Raw genomic sequence first — 25,235 nt, 5'->3', positions numbered from 1 at the left:
TTCCCGGTTTATGGATTTATACACTAATGTGCGAACACACTATATATGCTTATGTCCAAGCATGGTTACATTCTCAACTCTTTATTTCAATCATTGAAACATTCTTCTATAATGACAATAGTCGTTACCACACACTATTAGCATCAAAGCAATTTTCAAAATATTGAAATAATCATTATCGAAACATTCCAAGCCTACATCAAATGATTGTATCACACAAACCATGTAAGATGTTACTCGGAAATTTTCTCATGATATAAGATGAACTTGGTCGAAGCGAAAGCTTACCAACACATATTTCGAGAAATGTGTAAGCGAGATATACTCAGCTCGAAATCTCAAATGTGTATAGAGAAAACTATATCGTAACACGACTTATGTCTCAATATAGGAGATAGAGTAGAAATAGACTTTCCAAGTGATAGATGAGTTTAAGTCTCCACATACCTTTTGTCGATGAAGTTCCACAAGCTCTCCTAAGTAGTTCTTCGTCTTCAAGTGATAAGCACCAAGAAGTCTAAGCTCAACTACACAAACTATGTCCTAGTCCTAGACATCTATAAATAGGTTAGAAATCAAGACTTACAGTTTTGATCACTAAGATTGACAAACATGCTTGAGATAGCAACGCATGCGAGTTCGACCGAGCAGTGCTCTAACAATCTCCCCCTTTGTCAATTTTAGTGACAAAACTATCAATACATATAGATTACAAAATACATAAAAATTGTAGCTTCTCATCCAAATGCTTGATCTCCTTGGCATCTTCAAGGCGACTCGAAATCTCCGTCACTTCCAAGTACTCCATGATCCTAAAGGTTGTAAGTTCAGCATCATAGTTGTTGAAGATTTGTAGCGATAACAATGAGAAAAAAATGCTCTCAATCATTGTTATATAATGTCATAGTATTACTACACATCATCAAAGTTCAATTGTATCACAACTTTGACAACAATACTATGGTGATATGTATCACTCCCCCTTAGTCAATACTTCATCTCGACATGAAAACTACTCCCCCTTACATAATGATCCGTAAACCATATGTATTTGTAGTATCACACTACACATTAATTCTCCCCCTTTTTGTCAATATAAATTGGGAAAGGTACGAAAACTAGTGGGATCCTCATGAAATTTTCATAGAGATACTTCATGACCAAAAGAGAATACCATATCAACTTATTTAGATGCCATCATAAAGCCGAAGCTAAATGCATTCATCAAGGAGTTTATAAAGATACAAGATAACCCCTATAATATTCCACAACCGCACTCCCCATAAAGATTTGGCAATTAAGCACAAGTTCAAAAAGAAATCTCCCCCATAAAATATCATTCCCGAAAAAAGAAGGCGACCTTACTTTCACAAGAAAAGAAGGATTTCTTTGGACATAACCAAATCACATGAAAACATGAATTTGAATCCAAAGTATTCAATTGAATTATCCACAAAAGAATTCATGATTAATCCAATCGAAAAGCGCAACTAAATTAATCACAAGAAAACCCATGATTAATTCAATTGGAATTACACAACTAAATTAACCACAAAGGTGATCAATTCAATTGGTCATGCTCGTCATAAGAGAACTTAGGGAGCAACAACTAAACTGACCGCAAGATAATGGTCAATTAAATTGTTCATGCTCAAACATAAGAAAACTTATGGAGCAACACAGTATATGCACAAAAATGTGGATCGGAGATCGACCAATACTGCGGAATAAACAAGGATTCATTCTATTTTCCATCACTATTTGCACAATGACATACAATAGACTTAATCCTTGTAAACAAAAGTTTTATCCTTTCTTCCATCAAAACAATGACATAAAAGGATTTAACTTTTGTAATGTCAAAAGTTCATTCTATCTTCTATCAATACTTTCATACCGACATAATAGAGATAACTTTTGAACAAGTATGGGACAGTCATAGGTTCACGGACGTAAACAACATATCCCATAACAATTTGCAATATATAAAATCATAAAGATTAAAATTGCAAAAAAATCATCTTCCAAATAACTTAGAATTTAAATAAATAAATCTAAAACATTGAAGATGAAAATCGTTGGACATAGCTATGTGTACTCACAATAATGGTTATTCCAAACCCTAGTTATTCTTCTAAAAACATAAGAAATAAATTCTCAAAAGAAGATTTACTAGACATTGAGACCTATGAATATTTCTTTATCGTTCCCGAACTCCTTGTCGTCAACAACCATGGGAACATAAGGTTCATGGAGAAAGGATTCAATTCCAACAAACCTTCTAGGCTGATGATGTCGAACCAGGGCCTTCTGAATTTCGAGATTTCTCATAACAAAAGCCTTTATTTGCTGAATCTCCTTCCTTGGTTCCTTCAACTCTTTAAGAACATCAGAAAACTTCTGAGAATTTGAAGGAACAACTCTTGGCTTCCTCACATTCCTACTTTTTCTTTTCAAAGTTGGAGGTAATAAAGATTTTTATTTTTCCTCTATGATTGATGGCTTAAAAATCATATTAACATCATTTCCATCAGAGCATATGATGCTTGGAGTATCCATATGTGTATGGGTTTGTGAGAGGAAATCACAATTTAAATTCAACAGGCAGTCTCAAGATGAAAAGAGTTTCAGAGAAGGAAAAAGAAATGTAGGGTTACAGAATATTTTAACCACACTGGTTCACCCACACACAATTCACGACCCTAAAGAGAGTAGAATTGTTGAGAATAACCCTCTTTTATTGAATACACAGGGAAGTCTCTTCTAATATCAATTGAAAATAACGAATTCCAAATTTGCAAACCAAAGCAAAAACAAACTAAAAAGAAAAACTACTTTTCTTTTCTTAAAGCATGAGGTGTGCATAATCTTGTCTCTTTTTGATCAGGCACATGAGACGCGATGCACGAAACCAACACAATCAAGTTGTGCTGAGGTGAACAATAATTTGTCCACCATCCCCTTTTTGAAAGGAATTCATAGAACCCTTTCTATCAAATTGTTTAGACATTACTCTTTTCTCTAGTGGTCTTGACCTATCTTTGGAAACCAATTTCTTTGAAGAGGATAAAATCTTACATACCTCAGCGGTTTTTTGAGTTTGAGCTTGTTTGCTAGGGGATTTGCTCTTCTTTGAAGTCTCTTGAAATGTCTCATCTTGTGTTTGTACTTGAAAAACTTTGAAAGTTCATGACCCTTGAGTGAACAATAAGAACATGTCACTGGATAAGATGATTCAGACGCCCGAGATGTGAAAGCGGTTAGGCACATAGTGGAACCTGAAAAATCAGACATAGAGTTTCCAACAGAAAGGTTAATTTCTTCTTCCAGATTGGTTGACTCTTCTTCTGGAAGGATATCAAGATTGATGTATGTATTGCTATATTATCAAAATCAATATCTTCACAAAGAAGTGCAACACTTGATTTTTTGTCTTCATTAGAATCATAATGACCAGACATTTCATCAAGGGTTGCAGCAAGACCTTTGTTTCCAGTGTATTTTCTACGGTTCGAACACTCATTTGCAAAATGACCAAAACCTTTACACTTAAAGCACTGTGGCATATCCTCGTCAGCATCCTTGTTATTAGGAGGAATGCGATTGTGAGGTTTAACTGATGACCTAGGTTTGTCTCTGGAAAACCGTTTACTTCTCTTCAATAGAAGATCCCTAAACTGTCTTGTGATCATAGAGACTGATTTGTCAAGATCTTCATCTGGTGAATCAGTCTCAGAAAGATCATCCTCAGAGACATAAACACTTTTACTTTTGTTGTAAGTAATTTAGTGTTCCTTTGTGCTTTGAAGGCAACATCCTTTCCAATTTTGGATTATACTCATGATCAAAGATCTTTAGCTTCCCAACCAACGTATTTATGAAGAGAGCATCAAGGTTATTCCCTTCAACGATGGCATGCTTCTTAGAATCTTATCTAGATGGCAGCGATCTGAGAATTTTCATCACAATATCCTTTTTAGGAATAGTCTTACCCAAATGCAAAAGATGCATTAACAATTTCAGACACTTTGTGATTAAACTCATCAAATGAATCTTCATCTGCCATACGAAGGTTTTCCCAATCGGAATTAAGGTTTTGAAGCCTAGCTTCCTTTTCACTGGTATTTCCTTCGAATACGGTTTCTAAGATGTCCCAAGCATCTTTAGACCGAGTACACGTAGTTACATGGTGCTGAAGATCTGGGGTAACGACATGTATGATGGCATTCAAACCGTCGGAGTTTTGCTTTGCAACAAGTATATTAGAAGCGTAATATGCACCAATATCCTTAGGAACGGTCGTATTCCCTACTGCCACAATCGGATCATCATAGCCATTAACTACATAAACCCATGATTGAAAATCTCGTGCTTGAAGAAAGGCACACATAGCAATTTTCCACCACAAGTAATTTGATCCATTGAAGACTGGTTTTACGTTTATAGAGATAACACCTCTGTCCATATCAGCTCGCTAAAAACACAGACTTGTAAGGTCCTTAACGTGTTTTCCTGCTCTGATACCAATTGAAAATGCGGGGGTCTAACAACCACACCCAACAATTCGGTTGGAAATCTGAGAGGACTTACTCCAATACACTTTCTAGAGAATCAACTAGACAGTCAGACTCAATCTAGAATAAAGTATATCAAAGAGTTTAATATCTGTAACTCTTAATTCAATCCACAATCAGCAAATAGAAATCTACGAGCCCGATTGAATATAAGAGGAATTACTTGAACGGTACCAAAGACCAATGTTCAAGTGCCAATCAATGTAAATCAACAACCAAAGGTTGTATATTCTAATTGATTGATCTTAGCGCACAACCTGTGATATTTCAATTATATAGCAAAATATAATGCGTAAAAGAAATAACACAGACACCAAAATTTTGTTAACGAGGAAACCGCAAATGCAGAAAAACCCCGGGACCTAGTCCAGATTGAAAACCACACTGTATTAAGCCGCTACAGACACTAGCCTACTACCAATTAACTTTGGACTGGACTTTAGTTGAACCCTAATCAATCTCACATTGATTCAAGGTACAATTGCGCTCCTTACATCTCTGATCCCAGCAGGATACTACGCACTTGATTCGTTTAGCTGATCTCACCCACAACTAAGAGTTGCTATGACCCAAAGTCGAAGACTTGATAAACAAATCTGTCTCATACAAAAAAGTTTATAGGATTGAATAAATCTGTCTCCCACATAAATACCCAAGAGTTTTTGTATCGTCTTTTGATAAATCAAGGTGAACATGAACCAATTGATAAACCGGACTTATATTCCCGAAGAACATCCTAGTATTATCAATCACCTCATAATAAACTTAATCGACTAGCGAAACAAGTTATTGTGGAATCACAAACGATGAGACGAAGGTGTTTGTGATTACTTTTCTATCTTGTCTATCGGAGATATAAATCTCAAGCCAATTTTACAATTGCACTCAATTACGATAGAAACAGCAAGATCAGATCAAACAACTACAAAGAGAATAGTTGGGTATGGCTTCACAATCCCAATGAAGTCGTCAAGTCGTTAACCTACATGGTATCGAGAAGAAACCTAAGGTTAAAGGAGAATCGACTCTAGTTATGCAACTAGTAGCACACAGGAGGTGTGGGGATTAGGTTTCCCAGTTTCTAGAGTTCTCCTTTATATATTTCTCAAATCATGGTTTTCAATCCAAGTTACCTTGGTAACAACGTATTCAATAATCACTGTTAGATGAAAAACCTGATTCAACCAAGCTAATATCTTTCAACCGTTAGATCGAACTTAGTTTGTTGCACACAAATGAAATGTACCCTCATTTAGGTTTATGTAACCATACCTAAACGTGTACACCATGTTGGTTCATAAACAGTTAACCGAGGTTAGCCATATGATTATTCTCATATCAACCTTATTCATCTTAACCATAACTAGTTCAAATGACTCAAATGAAACTATTTAAAGAGTTTTTCAATTGCTATATTCTCATGGATTTATACAAGAACACAATTGAAGCAAAATCGGTTTGATTCACTCGAATCAATACATGAACATTTTAGCCACGGTTTGCAAAGATTGCATTCCTTATTGATAAATGTTTTAGTTCATGAACTGACCGATTTGATAAAGTAACTAGCTTAAGTATGCGTACGGGTATGCGTACTTAAGCAACCGGGTTTGAGTTGGTTTAGTTTCCAAACTCAGCAGAAATTTTCAGTTCGAAAACTTCCGCCAGTATGCGTACATGTACGCATACTTAAGGTGACTAGTTAAGAGCTTGTTAATTCCCAAAATCGGCAGAATTTTTTGGTTAGAAAACTTCCGCCAGTATGCGTACGGGTACGCATACTTAACATGTCTCATTCACCAATTTCGTATACACATATGCATACTCTTGGTTCATGGTTTATGGATTTATACACTAATGTGCGAACGCACTATATATGCTTATATCCAAAGATGGGTACATAATCTCAACACTTCATTTCAATCATTGAAACATTCTTCTATAATGACAATAGCCGTTTTCACACACTATTAGCATCAAGGCAATTTTCAAGATATTGAAATAATTATTATTGAAGCATTCCAAGTCTTATACCAAATGATTGTATCACACAAACCATGTAAGATGTTACTCGGAAATTTTCTCATGATATAAGATGCACTTGGTCGAAGCGAAAGCTTACCAACACATATTTCGAGAAATATGTAAGCGAGATATACTCAACTCGTAATCTCAAATGTGTATGGAGAAAACTATATCGTAACAAGACTTATGTCTCAATATAAGAGATAAAGTAGAAATATACTTTCCAAGTGATAGACGAGTTTAAGTCTCCACATACCTTTTGTCGATGAAATTCCACAAGATCTTCTTAGTAGTTCTTCGTCTTCAAGTGATAAGCGTCGTGAAGTCTAAGCTCAACTACATAAACTATTTCCTAGTCCGAGACATCTATAAATAGGCTAGAAATCAAGACTTATAGTTTTGATCACTAATATTGACAAACATGCTTGAGATAGCAACGCATGCGAGTTCGACCGAGCAGTGCTCTAACAACTTTTATCAAGTACTTTAATGTTCTTTAAGGCTTTGAAGGCAAGTCTTTTCCGTCCTTAGTGTGTTTTTCTTGATCAAAGATCTTTAACTTTCCAACAAGGATGCTTTTAGAAAGAGTTGAAAGATCGTTTACTTATGTGGTGACATGTTACTTAGAGTCATACAGAGCTGGAAAAGATCTCAGATTTTTTATTACAATACCATTTTCGGAAATAGTGCTACCTAACACATGAGAGACATTCACTTTCTCGAATAATTTGCGATTAAATTCCTGAAACGTATTTTAATCATCCAAACAAAGCTTTCCCCAGTCAGAAGTTAGGGTTTGAAGCCTTGCTTCTTTTTATGAAGTATACCCTTCAAATACGGTCTCTAAGATATCCCAAGCATCCTTCGACGTAGTACATATAGACACATGATATTGGAGATCTTGGCTTATGACATGGATGGTATCATTTAATCCATCTGATCTATGCTTTGCAACATTGATTTCAAATTCGCATACTCAACTATGTCCTTAACAACATTTATATTGCCTTCTCGAACTATTGGAGGAACATACCCCTTTACAACTAGAATCCATGTTTGGAAATCACAAGCTTGTATGAAAGAGCACATAGTCATTTTCCACCATAAGTAACTTATGACATCGAAGGCTGGTAGTACATTGATAAAGATTGAAATCTTGTTCATGGATTAAGATTGCCACAAACACATACTTGTTAGGTATAACGTTGTTTTCTTGCTTTGGTACCAATTGAAAAAGAGAGGATACCAAGTACACCATCAAATTTTCGTTCGGAAACCTATATGAAAAAACTTATAAAATTGCAAGTAAATCTAGATTAAAAATCCTTCAAAAATGTGTATATAGAGTTTTTCTCTTTCACTTCCACAATCAATATGTCTAGACTAAGAAATCTGGGAACATGATTGTGTATAAGAGTTTTTGTATGATCTCACAAATCAATATCCAAGATTAATCTAGTTGTGTCCAAATCAGGGGGATCCGATTTCTAACAAGTATGAAACTTGCATCCTATCTTTCAAGATACAAATTCAACAAGAGCGAGTCTTGTTTTTTTATCTCAATTAATAAAGACTTAAGTTATATGAATTGGTTATGTACTACTTGTGTTATAAAGATAAAACAATATATCTGGGAAAAGGAAAAACACAAGAAACCAGAAGTTTTGTTAACGAGGAAAACTACACCAGCAGAAAAACCCCGAGAACTTATCCATATTTGCACACCAAACTGTATTAATCCGCTACAGACACTAGCCTACTATCAAACTTCGGTCTGAAACGTAGTTGAGACCGAATTAACCGTCCAAGCAATTCAATTACAGTCATGCTCCCTCTTGAACTTTACAAGGTTCTTCACAATTTATTCTCTTAGCTAATGTCCTTAACATCATGAGAGTTGCTTCAACCTAAGTGGAGAATTTTGATACCAATCTTCATCTAACAGATAAAACTGTTTTATTTTCCTTTTGATATTTCAGTATATGTTTGGAAATCTGTTTGCAATAGAAAAATTCTAGGAAACCTCACGAATCCGAAGCACTTATACTCAGTTAGCTAAGAATCCTGGATTACTAACCACCTCTCAAGAACAATCCAAACAAATCGTAGAAGAAGAGTTTTAGACATCTATCTTGAGGAATCACAAAATCTGAGGCGAAGAGAACTTTGTAATCTCTATCTATCTCGTTCCTTATCTAAGATTATGAAAACCTCAGATATCAATAAAAACAGGATCATGATACAAGAACTATCAAAAGATAGTCTGACACAACTTCACGAATACCTAGGTAAAGTCTTTAAGTCGTAACCCAATTATATTTCACAAAAGAAATTTAGGTTCCAGATGACGACTCTAGCTTCGCAACTAGGACACAAAAGTGCCAGAGATTGAGTAAGCATGTTGCAAGAGTCTCTCTTTATATATAAGTAGCTTTGAATTCAAGCTAAGATAACTTGAGATTCAAATAAGCACTTTCTCAGTTTAGATGAAATTCTTATTTGAAAAACATGTGATAAGTCCGCCTCGAAAATATACATAAGAATATAAATATGGTCTAGGGTTCTGGAACTGTTAACAATGATGATAATTCATGTTGGCAGGTATGCCTTTCATAAGTGGTGTTTAATAACATTCAAGACTTAAACCATGATTCACAAACACAGAATGGTGAACAAAGGTGTCTTAAAAGTGTTTAAGAAAGTTGTAGCAAAGCTACACATGTTTGGAAAAAAGTTCTTGAGCTTCTGCGAAATTCAGAACTTGGTAGGTATGCATAGGGGTACACATACCTATGGGACAGTCCGCAAACTCAAGCTCTTAGGGTATGCGTACCGGGTATGTGTATCCCGAGTCATTCACAAACTCAGATCCCAGGTGTACGCGTATTTGGTGTGCGTACCTCCTTCCCATTATTTATCTCAGAACTATCGATTACGCGTACTGGGTATGCGTACCTATCCCCTTCCGGAACTCATATCATTACGTACTGGGTATGTGCACCTACCATGTGTCCAGAATTCAGTATGTTCTGAAAACTATTTTTAAGCAATTCAAAACATTCCCTATGACCATTGATAATAAATATCATTGTTTGGGAAATTTCCAAATGATCAACTTAAAACAAATATAGTTCATGAACAATAAATTGTTCTCAACCAACATTGTTAAGGATCTATGAACATCCATTTCTTGAATCATATTTCGAGTGATTTATCAATACAGGCTTGACTCAGAATTTCTTATTTGCAATATTAAATCTACTGCAATCATACGACATAGTCTCATAATGGTAAATGTCGTTAGTAAATTGGATGGTTCAGTTTTCACATACCTCATTGTCGATGAAGGTCTCCAAATGTCTTCAGTTCTTCTTTAGTTTTCGATCTTCGAGGGTTATCCAGTGATGTCTGATACTCAACTACCATACTCTAATCCTAGTCCGAAACTTGAATTTAGTAGACTAAAAATCTATATATAATTTTGTGCATCTTACATTAACAACAGGCTTGAGATATCAAAACTTGCGAGTTCGACCGAGCAGTACTCTAACAGATGACTTTCACCTTTCTTCCCTACAATTGAAGAAGGTATTTTTCACCATAATATATACCAAACAACCTTTTCAGAAATAAGACTGTATAACACAATCCGCTTAAGGTTTAGTTGTAGCATCCTTTGGACTTCCACATCTTCAAACTTAACGATCGACTGATACGACATGTCAACGATGTTGTTACTTGTTACACACAACTATTGAATCCTTTAAGCAACATCAACATGTTGACCATCTTAAATCTGTTGGTTTGTCCAATTACCATAATTATATTTCTGTGTGACTAGAAAAACGGTGATACCATTGTAAAGATAAGGTTCACAAATACGTAAGTAAGTATATCACCAATACTGAAAATAACAATATTATTGAGTTAGTATTATCATGTCAAAATTTGTAATATAATAAATAAATGATGGGAAAAAAAAGGTTCTTACCTCTTATCGCTCACTAAAACCATTCAGGATTTATTTGGTACATGAATAACATTGACCGATGGTCATTCAAAGTTATGATAAAAACAAATAATGTTAATGAGCTAGCATTTGGAAATAGACACTGGCCTATTGTCTAAAAAACAAACACACATTCGATCTTCTCATAATGTTCAGGGAACAAATAAGTTTTATTTGCTATTTTCTTCGCATTTATTTTTCTAGCATAATGTTTCAAAAAACCATTAAACCCCACCACCGTTAATCCGTGGGATCTTCTATAATCTGGATTTCCTTCTAAATCATTTGCGAATAATTGAAGTCATTCTCCCCATCTTTCTTTCGACTCCCACTTTTATTTGTCAAATGGAAGTATATTTCTCATATATGTAATTCACGTCAACATTAATTGAAGTCATTCTCCCCATCTTTCTTTCGACTCCAACTTTTATTTGTCAAATGGAAGTATATTTCTCATATATGTAATTCACGTCAACATGTAGAAACCCAACGGTGTAACTCCTAATTAAACAATATATTCATAATTAAAGTTGGATGAAATGGAATCAGTTCGTAAAACTAAATATGTTCATGAAACTAAAAACTAAATCTAAAAATTGAATGGCAAGAAAAACAAACCCGCCACCATCGTTCTAATATAACTTGAACAATTTATGTCTTACAGTTTCTAGTTTTCAGGTTGTAATATAAAAGCCACCAAGAATAGAGGGAATGTATTTGAACACCATATTAAACTCAGACCACACACCTCTTAGAGCGACTTAATTATCTCGCTCGGGATGACCAAATATGTACGCAGTGAGTATACCATCACCGGCTGGTTTTTTGACGTTTTCAAACTCAAATTCTTTATTCTGCTCATAATCCAATCCCATTGTTGGGATCCTGGTTGATCCTTTGATTTTTCTGTTTCCCTGTTCTTTTTATTTCAAACTCATATATGGAGAGAAATAACTGGGATCGGAGATTTTTGTTGAAAAAAACCTGGAGAAAGAAGAGAAGATGCAAAGAGGAATGGTAGAAAGTGTGGGTATTTATAGGCGGGAGTAATCAACCGTTGGCGATATTATTTATATAAAGCGGTATAGTCAATATCGCCAACGACAAAAACTCTATCGTCTACATTGTAGATAAGATCGCTTAGCATCTCATCACTTAATTGTTTTTCCATAGTGGCACGATTGGTTTGCCTTGCTATCTGGCATTGCAAATGGAAAAAATAGCCAGTGCTCGTAGGAACCGGCCTTACCATTGCTACTTTGAAGATAGCAGGTCCCCGTAGGAACGCCTTACCGTTGCTACTTTGAATGAATGTAATGAGTTTATCTTTGTATGGTTGATTCCCCGAGTGGTTTATGCATTTCACTTTTGATGCCTGATCTATGCACACATAATGCCGACGGATTTGGGGCCGACTGCCTTTTAGGTGTAAATATAAAACCTTTTCTTTGAAACCCTTCGGATCCCCCTTTTTGCCAATATATTCACTGACCGTCACTTGGTCAGACATTCAGAGTCAGACTTCAATTTTTTCCAATTCTCCTCTGAAATTCAATAACAAGATAGCAGAGATGAGTGAGCCAGCAACAATATGCAGAGAAGTACCTCAACTTCTCACATCATTCATTGATGCATTTGTTGATTACTCTTTTAGTGGATTCATCTTACCACAAAAACCAAAACAAACCCTAACTTCAATTCAAACTAGATACACTTCTCCTGATCGTCTTATAGCTATTGGAGATCTTCATGGAGATTTAGAAAAATCTAAACAATCCTTTAAACTTGCTGGATTAATTGATGATTCTGATCGATGGACTGGTGGTAATACCACTGTTGTTCAAATTGGTGATGTACTTGACCGTGGTGATGATGAAATCAAAATCCTTTATTTTCTTGAGAAATTAAAGCACGAAGCTTTGAAATCTGGTGGATTGATTATTACAATGAATGGGAATCATGAGATTATGAATGTTGATGGTGATTTCAGGTATGTTACACCAGCTAGTTTGAATGAATTTAGGGTTTGGACTAGTTGGTTTAATATTGGTAATTCTATGAAAAATTTGTGTAGTGGAATTGATAATAAACAGAATGATATTTATAAGGGGGTTCCTAATGTTTTTCCTGGGATTAGGAAAGAATTTCATCAAGGATTTAGGGATAGAATTGCTGCATTGCGTCCAAATGGCCCTATTTCTGGACGATTTATTTCGGGGAATCCGACTATTCTTGTTATTGGTGATTCAGTTTTTGTCCATGGAGGGCTGTTGAAAAACCATGTAGAGTATGGGTTAGAGAGGATTAACAATGAAGTAAGAGATTGGGTTAATGGGTTGAAAGGGAGAATTTCACCAGGTTATCTTAGAGGAAGAGATTCTGTGGTCTGGCTGAGGAGATTTTCTGAAGAGAAGGCCAAGAATTGTGATTGTTCAGCTTTAGAACATGTTCTTGCAACGATTCCTGGTGCAAAAAGAATGATTATGGGTCACACTATACAGCAGGTAGGGATTAATGGTGTATGTGAGAATAAGGCGATTCGGATTGACGTGGGCATGTCAAAAGGATGTGGTGATGGTATACCTGAAGTTTTAGAGATAAACAGAAACTCATCTGAGTTAAGGGTGTTGACGTCTAACCCAGCATTTCTGGCTAGAAAATACAGCAATCCCGCAATCAAAACTGATGGCCAGAAGGAAGGTCTTGGACTTCTGATCCCTCGGCATCAACCTAAACAAATTGAAGTGAAGAGTTAGCTCTTAAGAAAATGAGTACTTGCAAATGGGTTTCTTGTGAATTATATAAGTAATGTAATGAATCCCTTACTCAGAGTTGATTGATTGAAGTAGACTTGGTAATTTAATAAAAGCATACTTATTTATTTGTGGTTGACACTTGACACACATTAGAGGAGGGCAATGTTCTGCCGATAGAGTATTGATGTATGATGTTTTAGACTTCTTCGCAGATCTGACTTAGTAACTGAGGATGTCTTCTTTTTATTCTATTTGAGGTTAATCCGTTTTGGAACATGCGTATATGCATTCTTGTGCTTGAGAAAGGTAGTATTAGACTCCTGTGATGTTGGTGGCATTCATTTTGCATGGAGATTGATTCCCTGGTGGTCTGCAAAGACATATACTTGTCAAAGACTCGGGGATAGCTATGAATCCTATGATCCGACAAGTAATTAGACACTGTAAGAAAAAAAACCATGCCTACTAATTATAATTATACACTGTAAGAAGGGATAGTGATTATACATTGTAAGAAGGGGTAGCGAAAAAGCCATGCCTTCATGTAACTGCTATGCCAGCGCTTTTTGGAGGAATGCATATGTTTTTTGTTTTTTTTATCACGGATCAAAATTTGTTCCATTGTCTCCGTTTTAGAACTCACTGTTGCAGGCAGACTGTTATCTCAGTCTTAGAACTCACTGTTGCAGACAGTCTGCAATCACCACTCTCACTAGCATTTTAACTTTCCAATTGGGTCTCCTTATCCTCAGATTCACAAAGCCGAGTCAAATAACAAATTACCCAGGGTGTGATAGACACGAACGGTGAAAAAAAATCTTGCAATGAAGACATTCACCACCTTAACCCCAAGGATAACTATTCGGTGAGACGGCTGAGAGATCCCTACAGGAGAAAAAGTTATCGACAGTAACAAAAACTACCTCCGTTACAATATTGACATGAATCTTGTTAAAGAACTTAAAACTTCATGAAGGAGAAACTCACTCTTCCCAGTACCAGGAACACAAATCAGGATTTCTGAGACGGTAGAGGTGAAAATTTCTAAGGGAAACGAGATTACAAACACATCTCTATCCAATTTACAGGATTAACAAGGAAATGATGGTGGTGCATACGAAAAGTTACACTATCTAGTGTAATTTAAACAACTACTTCTGTTCCTGTAAATTGAAACATTGCAACACTTTTTGCCAAGTTTTATATAAGTACCTGACTAATTACTTATCTTCGAGTCTTCTTTTTCTTCAATAGTGAGCCGGCACTTAGGAATATCCTGTCGACCTCATCAAGGTCAGGTAATTTCACATCTTTCTCCGACTGGTCAGTCTTCTTTGAGTCTGCAGAGATCCGACGAACATACTCTTCAAAATCCTCTGTCTCTCTGTCAACAGTTGGAAATTTTTCAAACTCATCCAAATAAAGATTAGGCTTCTCTTTCACCCTTGCTGCATCTTCTTCATTGTCATCCTCATCAGTATCTGTCTCAAATATATCAGATAAAGCTCCTTCAGAGTCTGACGTCATTTCTGATTCTGTCATTGCTGATTCTTTCCCATCCAGCTCCTCATATCCAGTTGTTATATTTGCAAAGTTGTGTGCAGAGCTCTCCATAAATTGGTTGGAATTACGTCCATGATTAACGCTTCCAGACCCAGTCTCCTGGCTTTCCACTGGAATTTCTGGTTTAGTTTCTCTATGCAGTGCCTGTGCCCTAAGCAACTCAAGATCTTGTTCCAGCCTGGGAATGAACCGTCTGAGGGCCCGAAGACCATCCCTGTATTTGGATTTATCCAAGGCCTGCATATTCAAGAAAACAGTCAAGCTCAAACAAGGAACTCCATAATTAGCATTAACTAAGAAGATCGACTTTTACATCCCTGAGAGTAATTTTACCTACTTTTGTGATTATGTTGGGGGATCATAAAGCCCTTCTTTCACTAATTGACTACAGAAAGGAACACCACCCAACAGGAGACAACTCTAACCATCAACCTACGGTTTCCTTCTCAAACTTTTCAAGGCGACCCTATTACTCACCAAGGTAAGAACACGTCTTGATCTTTCAAAACAGATCCATAAGAAAATGTAATCTCTTGCGAGATAACGGAAAAATTCAAAACTCAGTGTAATGTATTCGATTTTGTTTACTAAATAAAAGATATATCTACAGTAAGTAACACCAGCAACGGAATCTCCTCCCGCACCAATATAGCAAAACCAACTCCTCCCTTAAGGGAATGGGCAGGCCACTCGCTGATGGGTCAGTTAACATTCAAAGTTAACCCCACCAACTGGGGGAGCTACAAACCCGAGTTCAGCAGAGTAAACTGCTATCCTTATAAAGTTTGTGCTTCTGCCATATGTTGTAACCAATCAGGCCGGAGATTTTGTAGTATGCATTGGACTGTTAGCGTTGGTCAGTTGCTAACTTTTTAAGGTCTCCTGTTATAGTTCTTTTGTCCACCTAGGTTTGTAATGTTGGAGTTTCAGATCCTTCACATCATAATACTGACTCAAAACATCGAGTTGATAACCTTCGGAATATGCTAAATCATTCTCCCTAGTATTAGCATACCCCACAGCAAGAATAACCATAAGAATTATATGGTAAAATAGTTCATACACTAGATTATAATAATTTAGACTTCAACATAAATATAACATTTACCAAAAGGTGGATCAGATAAATATTTACATACTTTTTCAGTATATCATACTTGGTGAAAATGGCATCATAGTTGGACAGTTTTGTATCCAATATCACACATGTATGAAAAAAATTTAGTATGAAGAAATAGAAAACAACTCTTATAACTACTATTTCACTCAGGCTATGACTTCTTAGGCTACTATATCCTCATGCTTAAGTGGTGGAGAAAATTCAGAAATCCTATATATGCAAGAGGCTAAAAGAGGGTCCGTGTCATGTGTCCTTCAACCTTGCTCATGAGTTGGAGAAACACCTAATACTCACATTTGATTACGCCACTTCATAAGGTGACTAAGCGACTCTAGGCTTGATGTAGCATTAACCAAAGCTTACTTCAATTATACCTTAATCTGGATTATCGCTAGTCTGGCATAACTTAAGCTAATCAATGGACTTAAACTAAACAAAATTTGTTGTTAAACTATAAAAAAGCTAACATGTTAAACTTAAATTTGTTAGACAACTCAAAGTGAAATGAGAAAACAGTTGATTTGGTAAGTGAAAATGGTTATTTACCTTCTTTCTTGAGAGAGTTATCCTGGGAGACATAATCTCTGTTGGTGGTTGGGAATAGTTCTTCCCTCTGTACATAATGATGGTATCTTCGTGTATGTCAAGCACTATACCTCCAGTCAACCTAGCCAGCTCACATGCAATCTCCTTGACCTCTTCCGATGTGAATGTCTTCACAATAACTTGCAACGTCTGATGTTTCTTCCAGTGTAAATGCATGTTTAAAATTACGCCCTGGTAGAGCCCACGCCTTCCTATGGGCACATAATTCTTGCACTTGAGACCCATCTTCAAGAAGTAGAAGTGCTCCTCTGGTGTCAATATTTCAGGATCATGGGTTGCTTCTGAATCTGGAGGTTCGATCTTCTTGAGAGCTTCCATGAGTCTAGACTCTTTATCTCGAGCCTAGTATCATTAATGCGGTCAAAGACTTACATCAGCATTATCAGTAGAATAAGAGAAAGAGAAAGAGATATAGAAACTGGCATTTGATCTGGAAGACAACCCAAGAAAAATAAATCCTGGAACTGCTGAAAGCAAACGAAGTTCGATAAACGTCATGGTTTTCTATTGTTTTCACAATAAATGAAGAAATAAAATGATTTCTGTCTATGCATTGTGCACCATGATCGGTAAGTAACCTACATATCTGAATTATAAAAGAAAATGATGAGGAAGTGCGAACCTCACCTTCCTCAATTTATACAATATTTTCTCTTCAGCTGTCATTCGTTCATACTCTTTCTTCTTCTTATATCTGAAATTCTTCAGCCACTTTACGACGGCTCTTTTTCCTTTCAGCTTCTTCCTGTTCACTTTTTCATTATCATTCTCAATCCCATCACTTGCTGCCCCATGAAGTTTAGAATCAGTACCTACAGGTCCTGTAGCTTCATTCGCCATATGCCTTACCTGAGAGGAACTAACAAAAAGACGACTGCCGGCTCTTCTTCCCACTTCACTGAGAGTACCAAACATTGAGTTTTGACCAACCACCTTGCATAAAAAATATGGACTACTGTACTGTAAGATTAAAAGGAGCACAAATGTAATATTTTATCTTTCTTTATGCAATATAATGTAACTTAATAATTCTCAAAAAAAGTGGAGCAACTAACTAGATCAATATAAATGAGAGCTATTTCACTGAGACAATATGGTGAACACCATGAGGGATTTACGAAATATAAATGAGGGTTACAGAAACATGGTGGTATAACAAAAACCCATTTTGATTTATGCACATAAGATAAATAATAAACATTCAATTAGCATTTATTTACAGGTAAAATAAAGAAGACTGGAAGCTGAAGATACCTAGTTGTAAAATGATAATGAAGATTGGAATTCTGATGCAAGGGCAAGATAAGTAGCATTTGATTACTGAGAAGTAAAGATTGCAACTGCTTTTTCTGTGATTTACAGAGCCCCGCCATTGATGAGCCAATGATCTTCCACATCTTCTACTTCTAAATGGAAAGAATTCGTTTATTCTTCTTCTTTTTTACTAAAGAAGAACCGGGGTTCGCCGTATACTCATATAATGCGGAACATTGATGTGGCACGGGGGCTATGAGGAGAATCAGTTTTATTGAGGTGGAAAAGTAGATGCCAAATTAATTTACCTAGCCAGTTTCTTTCTTTTTTTTAATAAGGTATTTCATCGAAAAACTAGCACTCCAAGAGAGGTACGATTACATCCGAAATAGAGCCATCTAATATAGAGAGTTGTGTGGTTCTCCGTTCTCCTTATATTAAATTTATCTACTGCAAGTTTTTTTTAAGATACAAGTCGGAGGGAGATTATCCCAATCCGTAACAAAAGATAAAGTTTTAGCGTGCTTAGCAAGTGAGTTTGCCACTTCATTTCCTAGTTTAGGCACAAAATAAAAACCCAAAAAGTTGTGGCATTCTCTAGTGATTCTTAAGGCTTCATTTAAGAGAGCTCTGCTTCTCCAAGAGACCTCGAAATTCTTTCCTTTTAAGTAGTTGAACAAGCTTTCACAATCCCCTTCAATGCTGAAGTTTCCGATACCTAGCCAGGTTGAGGCCAACAAAAAAAGAAAAAAAATTGAGGCCTACACAAAAATATATACCATTTCTGAATAATTCTATAATAGGGGCTCCAAACTTTTGGTTTTTAGGGCTTACAATATGACAAAATAGAGAGTCATGAAATAGTAATCAACAAAATCCCTTAACCTGCTAATTTTGTTAATGGCAATATTCTCCGTTAGGTAGTGCTAATAATTAGATTAACTAAATTAAGTATGATTAGCGATTAAGTTAGACTAATTTATAGTTAGGTTTTAAAAATCAAAATCATTTTTTTTTAATTTAACATACAGTTGGGAATCTCCAATTTTCCCAACCGTAACTACCATATATACGATTGGGACTCCCAACCGTTAAAAAAAAATTCAGGTTAAAATACGGTTGGAAGTTTATATTTTCCCAACCGTAACTACCATATACGGTTGGGAGTTCATATTTTCCCAACCGTATAATTGATTTACGGTTGGGAAAACCAATATTTCCCAACCGTATGTAATTCTGAAACTATTTCAAAATCCCTAATTTAATCAAATCAAACCTATTTATGCGATCAAAAGCAACAAAAAGGATGGGTTTTCGATTCTTTCCTAATTGAAGTAATTGCTTGTGGAAAATCTATGATTAATCGTCGTTGAAGAACAACAACAACAAAAAAAGGAAGAAGAAGAAGAAGAAGAGACGATTGAGAAAAAAAGAAAATAAGAGGCAATATTGATTGAGTTTAGGTTTAGTTTTTGGCTTTAGGTTAATTATGTAAGGGTTTTTGTATTTTTGTTATGGGTAAAATATCCTCTTATCCACATTTGGGGCACTTGAATCTATAAGAGCCCTTGAAACCAAAAACTTGGATCCCCTATAATAGGCTTCTTTTAGAAACCTTGTTCACATATTTTCATTAATGGCTAATTCGTTCTTGATTAATTAGTGTTTATTAATTCAGTTAGTTGTTAAGAATTAGAGATACAGTGTTAGAGAATTGAGGTCAGTGGAGACATTGAGTGATGAGTTTGAAGAAGATCAAGAAATTGAAGGAAATACGAAAAACATATGGTTTTTTAGTTCGAGCAAACTTAGATTTGTAGATGCCAACACATGGAAAATCTACGGGCAGTCTTATGCCATATTAGCCGATTGTTCTTGATGTTATTCATAAATAAAGAATATCAATCTAGAATTGACAGGTGTAGATAATCATAGCGGTTAATTGTAGTATTGAGATAACGCCCAATTTTTTAATTATTTTCTATAACCACAATGGGGATATGAACATTCATATCCGTTGATTATGATTTTCAAGTGTTGGAAATACCACGATAAATTTTTAAGTATTGTGATTGTTTATGAATAGAAATATTAATACTCGGTTGGTATTTAAGTATATTGACCGGATATTTTTGGTAACTTATTGTAGTTACCTAAAATCGATGAAAGGGTAAAAGTAGGATTCTAGGATTCTTGAAAGTGAGTATCGGGAGGTTGAACACGAACCTCTCATAAACCAAGAGAGATAGTCGTACAAGGGTTGCTTTAGTCTTAGGAGAGATTACGAATGGTCTGAGGGATGGAAGCAGGGAAAAAGCGAGAGAAATCAGAGAACTTTGGGTTTTCAGAAGAATTGCTCTGAGAGTTGTGCTTTTGTTTGATAGTTTGACCTGTTTATAGCATAACTCTCTAATATCAAGTACGTCAAAATAGGGATTAATTGCCTGCAGAGCACTCTTTCCATTTTTACAGGAATACCTAAGGATAAGCTAGGATGAGTTGATCCTCGTATTCCATTCAACAACTTTCACTCTCTTTTTGCGGTGAGAAATAGGCCGGATATTTCTCTTGTGTCGTAGACTTCCAGACCAAAATCCTAATTGATATCCCCCTATTTGTGTGTTACTGAGTCAGGCTTTGTGATGATGTGTTGATAGGGTAGGATATCCTCTATAATGATGTTGCCCGAGATAGACGAATATTAACTGATTTGTGAGTATGACTAGGATGAGTCACGTGTTAGGAATGAAAATCCTTGGAAATCATGTGTATAACACCGGATGAGCCAAGTTTGAGATTTATCTTTGCATAGTCGTTCATACATGTCATATGGAGGCTGAATTCTTGTCGGTGGATTCCTTTGTTAAGTACGTATATCTCCACGAGGTTTATCCATGTTTTTGGATAAACATGCATAATTCATATCTAATTTTATAGCCATATGTGTGTTTGAGAGGCTGAAAAAAACAAGGCATATGCCTTAGGAAAGACTTATTCCAAGGTCTTGTGTCTGTACATACCCTTAAAATAAGCTTGCGGTGCTCAGAGAGCTTGTGAGGCAGGCTAGATCTTTGCTCATAGACTTCGAGTCTCTTTCAGTTTAGAAGACATAGGATGAGGCTAATAACGTCCTTTTGAAAGGAAAAAATAAATAATACCAAGTATACCACCAACTTTTTCGTTCGGCAACCGATATGGACAAAACCTAATGCAATCACAATTAGGTCGAAGCAAACACCTTCGAATAAGATTGTATACAAAGTTTTTCTCTTTCTCTCCCACAATCAATATGTATAAACCAAAGGTATATGCACTTGATTGTGTAGAAGAGTTCTTGGAAGATCTAAAAAATTAATATCCAAGATCAATTTAGTTGTATCAAAACTATTAGGATCTGAATTCGAACAAGCACAAAACTGTAATATATCTTTCAAGATATGAATTCAACAAGAACAAGTCTTGATTTGATCTCTAACAATACAAACTTAAACTATCTAGATTGATTACGTACTACTTGTGTTCTTCCTATTATAAAAATAAACAATATAATGCGGAATAGGAGAAACACAAGACACCATGATTTTGTTAACAAGGAAAACTACACTGGTAGGAAAATCCCAGGACCTCGTCCAGATTTTAACCAGTGTTTTAAGAACCGGACTGGATCGGACGGTTGAACCGGTAAACCGCTGAACTAGTATGAAAAACGTCCTGATTCAACATTGACCCACATACATGTTAAAAAAACCAGTAAACCGGGAGAATCGGGCGGTTGGACCACTAACCCATGAGACCCAGTCCGGCCCAAAACTAGTTTGACCCAGTTCAATACCTTTACCACAAATTTATAAGGAAAATAAAATAAAAATTGAAGAGGCCTCAAAATTGAAACCCCGATTCAATCTGGAAACCAGCAACCATATTCATTCCATTAAGAGATCAAGCACACATGGAGAAAGCTTTAGAAACATGGATATTCTATCATGTATGAGAACTATTATAAACAATTAAAGAAATAGGCTAAAAGAATACAAAAATCATGATGAAATAACCATCAGTTTTTGATTTCTTCTCATGAAAGAGAAAGTAGAGTTTTCATAACAATACATTTTTGATTGCTTCAAACAGAGATGGAGTGATAGCTTTGAGTGTATAAAGGTATAAAGAGAGAGAGGTGTATGAGAGAGAGAAAACAAATGCTTTAAGCGATTAGGATTTTGGTGGAGTGGGAAACGTAATAAGTTAGCACATGAAGGATAAATATGGAGTTCAAAATGTTTAGAAATTTGGGTGATGATCATCCATTTTTCTGATGATTGGTGGTCATGATCATCCATTTTTCGATTAAATAAATAAGTATCAATGTCGGAAATAAGAGGAAATCGATCAGGTGAAACTGATTCGAGATCTACAACAAAAACAGATGAAAAATCTGCAAATACTCATTCTCATGATACAAATAAGGTAGATGAATTCGTATCATTTATTCCTGATGATGATATTGATGAAAGTTTAGAGGAATGAAAATTTAGTTTAATTGGTAGATTGGATTTGGTGAATTTAAAATTTGCAATTGCTGAAACATCCTTTAGAAGGCAATGGAGTACTTCAGGAAAAGTTCAATTAATACCACTTGGAAAAGGTTTTTTCATAATCAAATTGGGGAATGAAACTGATATGAAATATATCTGGGATGGAGATTGGATTGTAGAAGAACGGAATCTTAAAATCAGACAATGGGAACCAAACTTCAATCCAGAATCTTTTAAAACTTCAATGGCTTATGTATGGTTTCAATTTCCTGGTCTGGGTATAGAATACTGGAAGGAGAAGATTTTACTTGACATCGGGAAAGCTTTGGGTAGGCCAATTAGAGTTGATGACAATACTCTGAAAAAAGAAGTGGGATTCTATGCAAGTATATTGGTTGAAAAGGACCTTGCAAATGAAATTCCAATTAAGATTATTGTGGAATCCAAATATGGAAAATTTGAGCAGGCGGTAAATATGCCAAATCTTCCAAAATTTTGTTACCATTGCAAGATTGTTGGTCACTTAACTGCTGAATGTAGAAACAAAAGAAGAGAATTGAAAAAAGGGAGACAATGCAATATATCCTGTGGAGCCAAAAAAAAGTATGGAGAAAGGTTACTCCAAAGAAGAAGAAGCAAGATACTTCTGGTTTTGATATATGTTATTCAACTAATGAAGTGGGAGAAGCAAGTACCCCTGCAAGTCAGATTCCTGATAAAACTCAAGAACAAATTAACAATTCAGGTAAATTCCATGTTTTACAAAATATGAATGATGAAGCATTTAGTTCACAGGTTGAGTTTCCTGCTATTTCAGTATCAAATATCTTAAGAAATATATCAAGTGCTCCATCTGTTAATAAAGTATCTAGTGTGGTGCCAGCCATTTCAGTTTCAAGTGCTCCATCTGATAATAAAGTCACTAGTGTGCCTCCTCCTAATAAAGGTGATGCAAAGGATAATAATAACAACAAGGGTCCTAAAGTAAAGCAGAAAATTCATGAAGGTGGGGGTAGGAAAGAGAGCTTGAGAAGCAATACTTCTCATCTTCTAAAATCTAAATTAAATATTATATTTGAATGTCAGAGGCCTTAGAAGAGTGAAGGCCAAAGACAAACTTAGGAATTTAGTACACTCTTTCAATCCAACTTTAGTTATTATTGCAGAACCAAAAGTTTATTATTCAGTAGAATTTGTTAAAAAATTGAAGTTACCAGGAATGCACTATGAAGTAATACATAATTCAAGTGAAGAAAAAGGGCAACATCTGGATTTTTTGGAATGCTTCAGTTCAAAAGCCTTCTGTTATTTCATTATCTGATCAAGCTATAACAGTGGAAGTGGGAGACACAATTGTTACTAGTATTCATGCAACAACTTTAACTGTTCAGAGAAGAAGTTTGTGGGAGGAATTGGTGGATATTAGTTTGATGAATAAACCATGGCTAGCTATGGGAGATTTCAACACAGTTATGAGGGAAGAAGAAAAGAAAGGTGGTTTAAGGCCAATGAGAATCTCCATGCTGGAATTCAATAATTGCTTACATCAATGTGGCTTAATGCAGTCTCCTAAAACAGGTTTAGAATTCTCCTGGTGCAGTAATAGAGCTGGTAAGAAAATAATTTTGTGCAATCTTGACAGAGCAGTATTTAATGATAAATGGTTAGAGAAATTTCCAAGTTGGGGATATAAAATGGGAGTTAGAAGTATATCTGATCATAATACTTAACATGGAGCAAATATTGATATTCCAAAGCCCAGTAACACTCCATTTAGAGCTCTGAAGGTGTGGAAATCTCATCCTGAATTCTTGGAGGTTATTAAAAAATCTTGAGAACAAAATATAGATGGTAATTATATTTTTGTTTTCATGAGTAAAATGAAGAGAATGAAGGTGGACTTAAAAGAGTGGGACTGGTCAACTTTTGGTGATGTAAACAAAAAACTGAAGCAGGTAGAGGAGAATGTCATGAAGCAACAGTTGCTTCAGATAATAATATTGAGGATACTTTTTTATTAAATAAACTTGTAACAGCAAGAGGCATTCAGGAAATTCTTGAACAGCAGAAGAGAGAAATTACACATCAGAAGTCAAGAGTAATGTGGCTGAAAGATGGAGCAGCAAACTCAAAATTTTTTCATATCACCATGAGAATAAGACAATCTCAAAATATGACAACTGAACTTGAGAATGCATCAGGTACAATCATTACAGACCAGAAGGAAATTGCTGGGGAATTAGTGAGCTATTTTGAAGACAAATTTAAACATCAGGAAGTATATATTGAAGAAGGTATTCTGAATAGTGTTCCAAAAGTAATGATTGAAGAAGACAACTATGCTATGGACTATATTCCTTCTGATGAAGAAATTAAGAAAGCTGTGTTTAATCTAAATTCAGAAAGTGCTCTTGGACCAGATGGTTTTGCAGGTTGGTTTTATATTACAGCATGGGATATCATTGGGGAAAATCTAATAAAAACAATACAGTTTTGTTGGAGAAGAGTATTCATACCCTCAGGTTTAAACTCTAATTTTCTTAAGCTACTTCATAAAGTGGATAATGCAAAAAAGCAAAGCAATTCAGACCCATTGGGCTTATGAATTTCAGTTTTAAAATATTCACATAGATACTGACAACAAGAATAGGAAAAGTTATACACAAGATAGTATCACCACAAAATGAGCATTTATTAAGGGAAGAACTATTCAGGAGCAAATTGCCTTGGCATCTGAAACGATAAATGAAATGGGAGTTAAAAGAAGAGGAGGAAATTTTGGATTAAAACTAGACA

At 35.5% G+C, this 25,235-nt stretch overlaps 2 protein-coding genes across 4 annotated transcripts; one reads left to right on the top strand and one right to left on the bottom strand.

The window, feature by feature from the left end:
* The first annotated feature begins 12,071 nt into the window (after positions 1–12,071).
* LOC113314990 (shewanella-like protein phosphatase 2) lies at positions 12,072–13,803 on the top strand. The gene has a single exon (XM_026563311.1). The coding sequence runs from the start codon at positions 12,180–12,182 to the stop codon at positions 13,362–13,364; it is 1,185 nt and encodes a 394-aa protein (XP_026419096.1). The 5' UTR covers positions 12,072–12,179; the 3' UTR covers positions 13,365–13,803.
* A 497-nt stretch (positions 13,804–14,300) lies between these two features.
* LOC113317679 (uncharacterized CRM domain-containing protein At3g25440, chloroplastic-like) lies at positions 14,301–18,172 on the bottom strand. Of its 3 annotated transcripts, none has more exons than XM_026565809.1 (4): positions 17,908–18,172; positions 17,281–17,608; positions 16,594–16,995; positions 14,301–15,164 (listed from the first exon to the last, which is right to left on the bottom strand). In XM_026565809.1, exons 1-4 carry the CDS (start codon positions 18,048–18,050, stop codon positions 14,589–14,591), a joined length of 1,449 nt encoding a protein of 482 aa, XP_026421594.1. In that variant the 5' UTR covers positions 18,051–18,172; the 3' UTR covers positions 14,301–14,588. The 3 variants fall into 3 exon arrangements, with proteins under 3 accessions (XP_026421594.1, XP_026421595.1, XP_026421596.1); XM_026565810.1 differs by having other exon boundaries at positions 17,281–17,605; positions 17,908–18,171; XM_026565811.1 differs by having other exon boundaries at positions 17,281–17,586; positions 17,908–18,169.
* Between the last annotated feature and the right edge of the window lie 7,063 nt (positions 18,173–25,235).

This window comes from Papaver somniferum, chromosome 10 (assembly GCF_003573695.1).
Source record: "Papaver somniferum cultivar HN1 chromosome 10, ASM357369v1, whole genome shotgun sequence".
Taxonomy (NCBI): Eukaryota; Viridiplantae; Streptophyta; class Magnoliopsida; order Ranunculales; family Papaveraceae; genus Papaver; species Papaver somniferum.
Note: the sequence above shows the minus strand (reverse complement) of the source record. Positions and strands in the feature narration are given on the sequence as shown.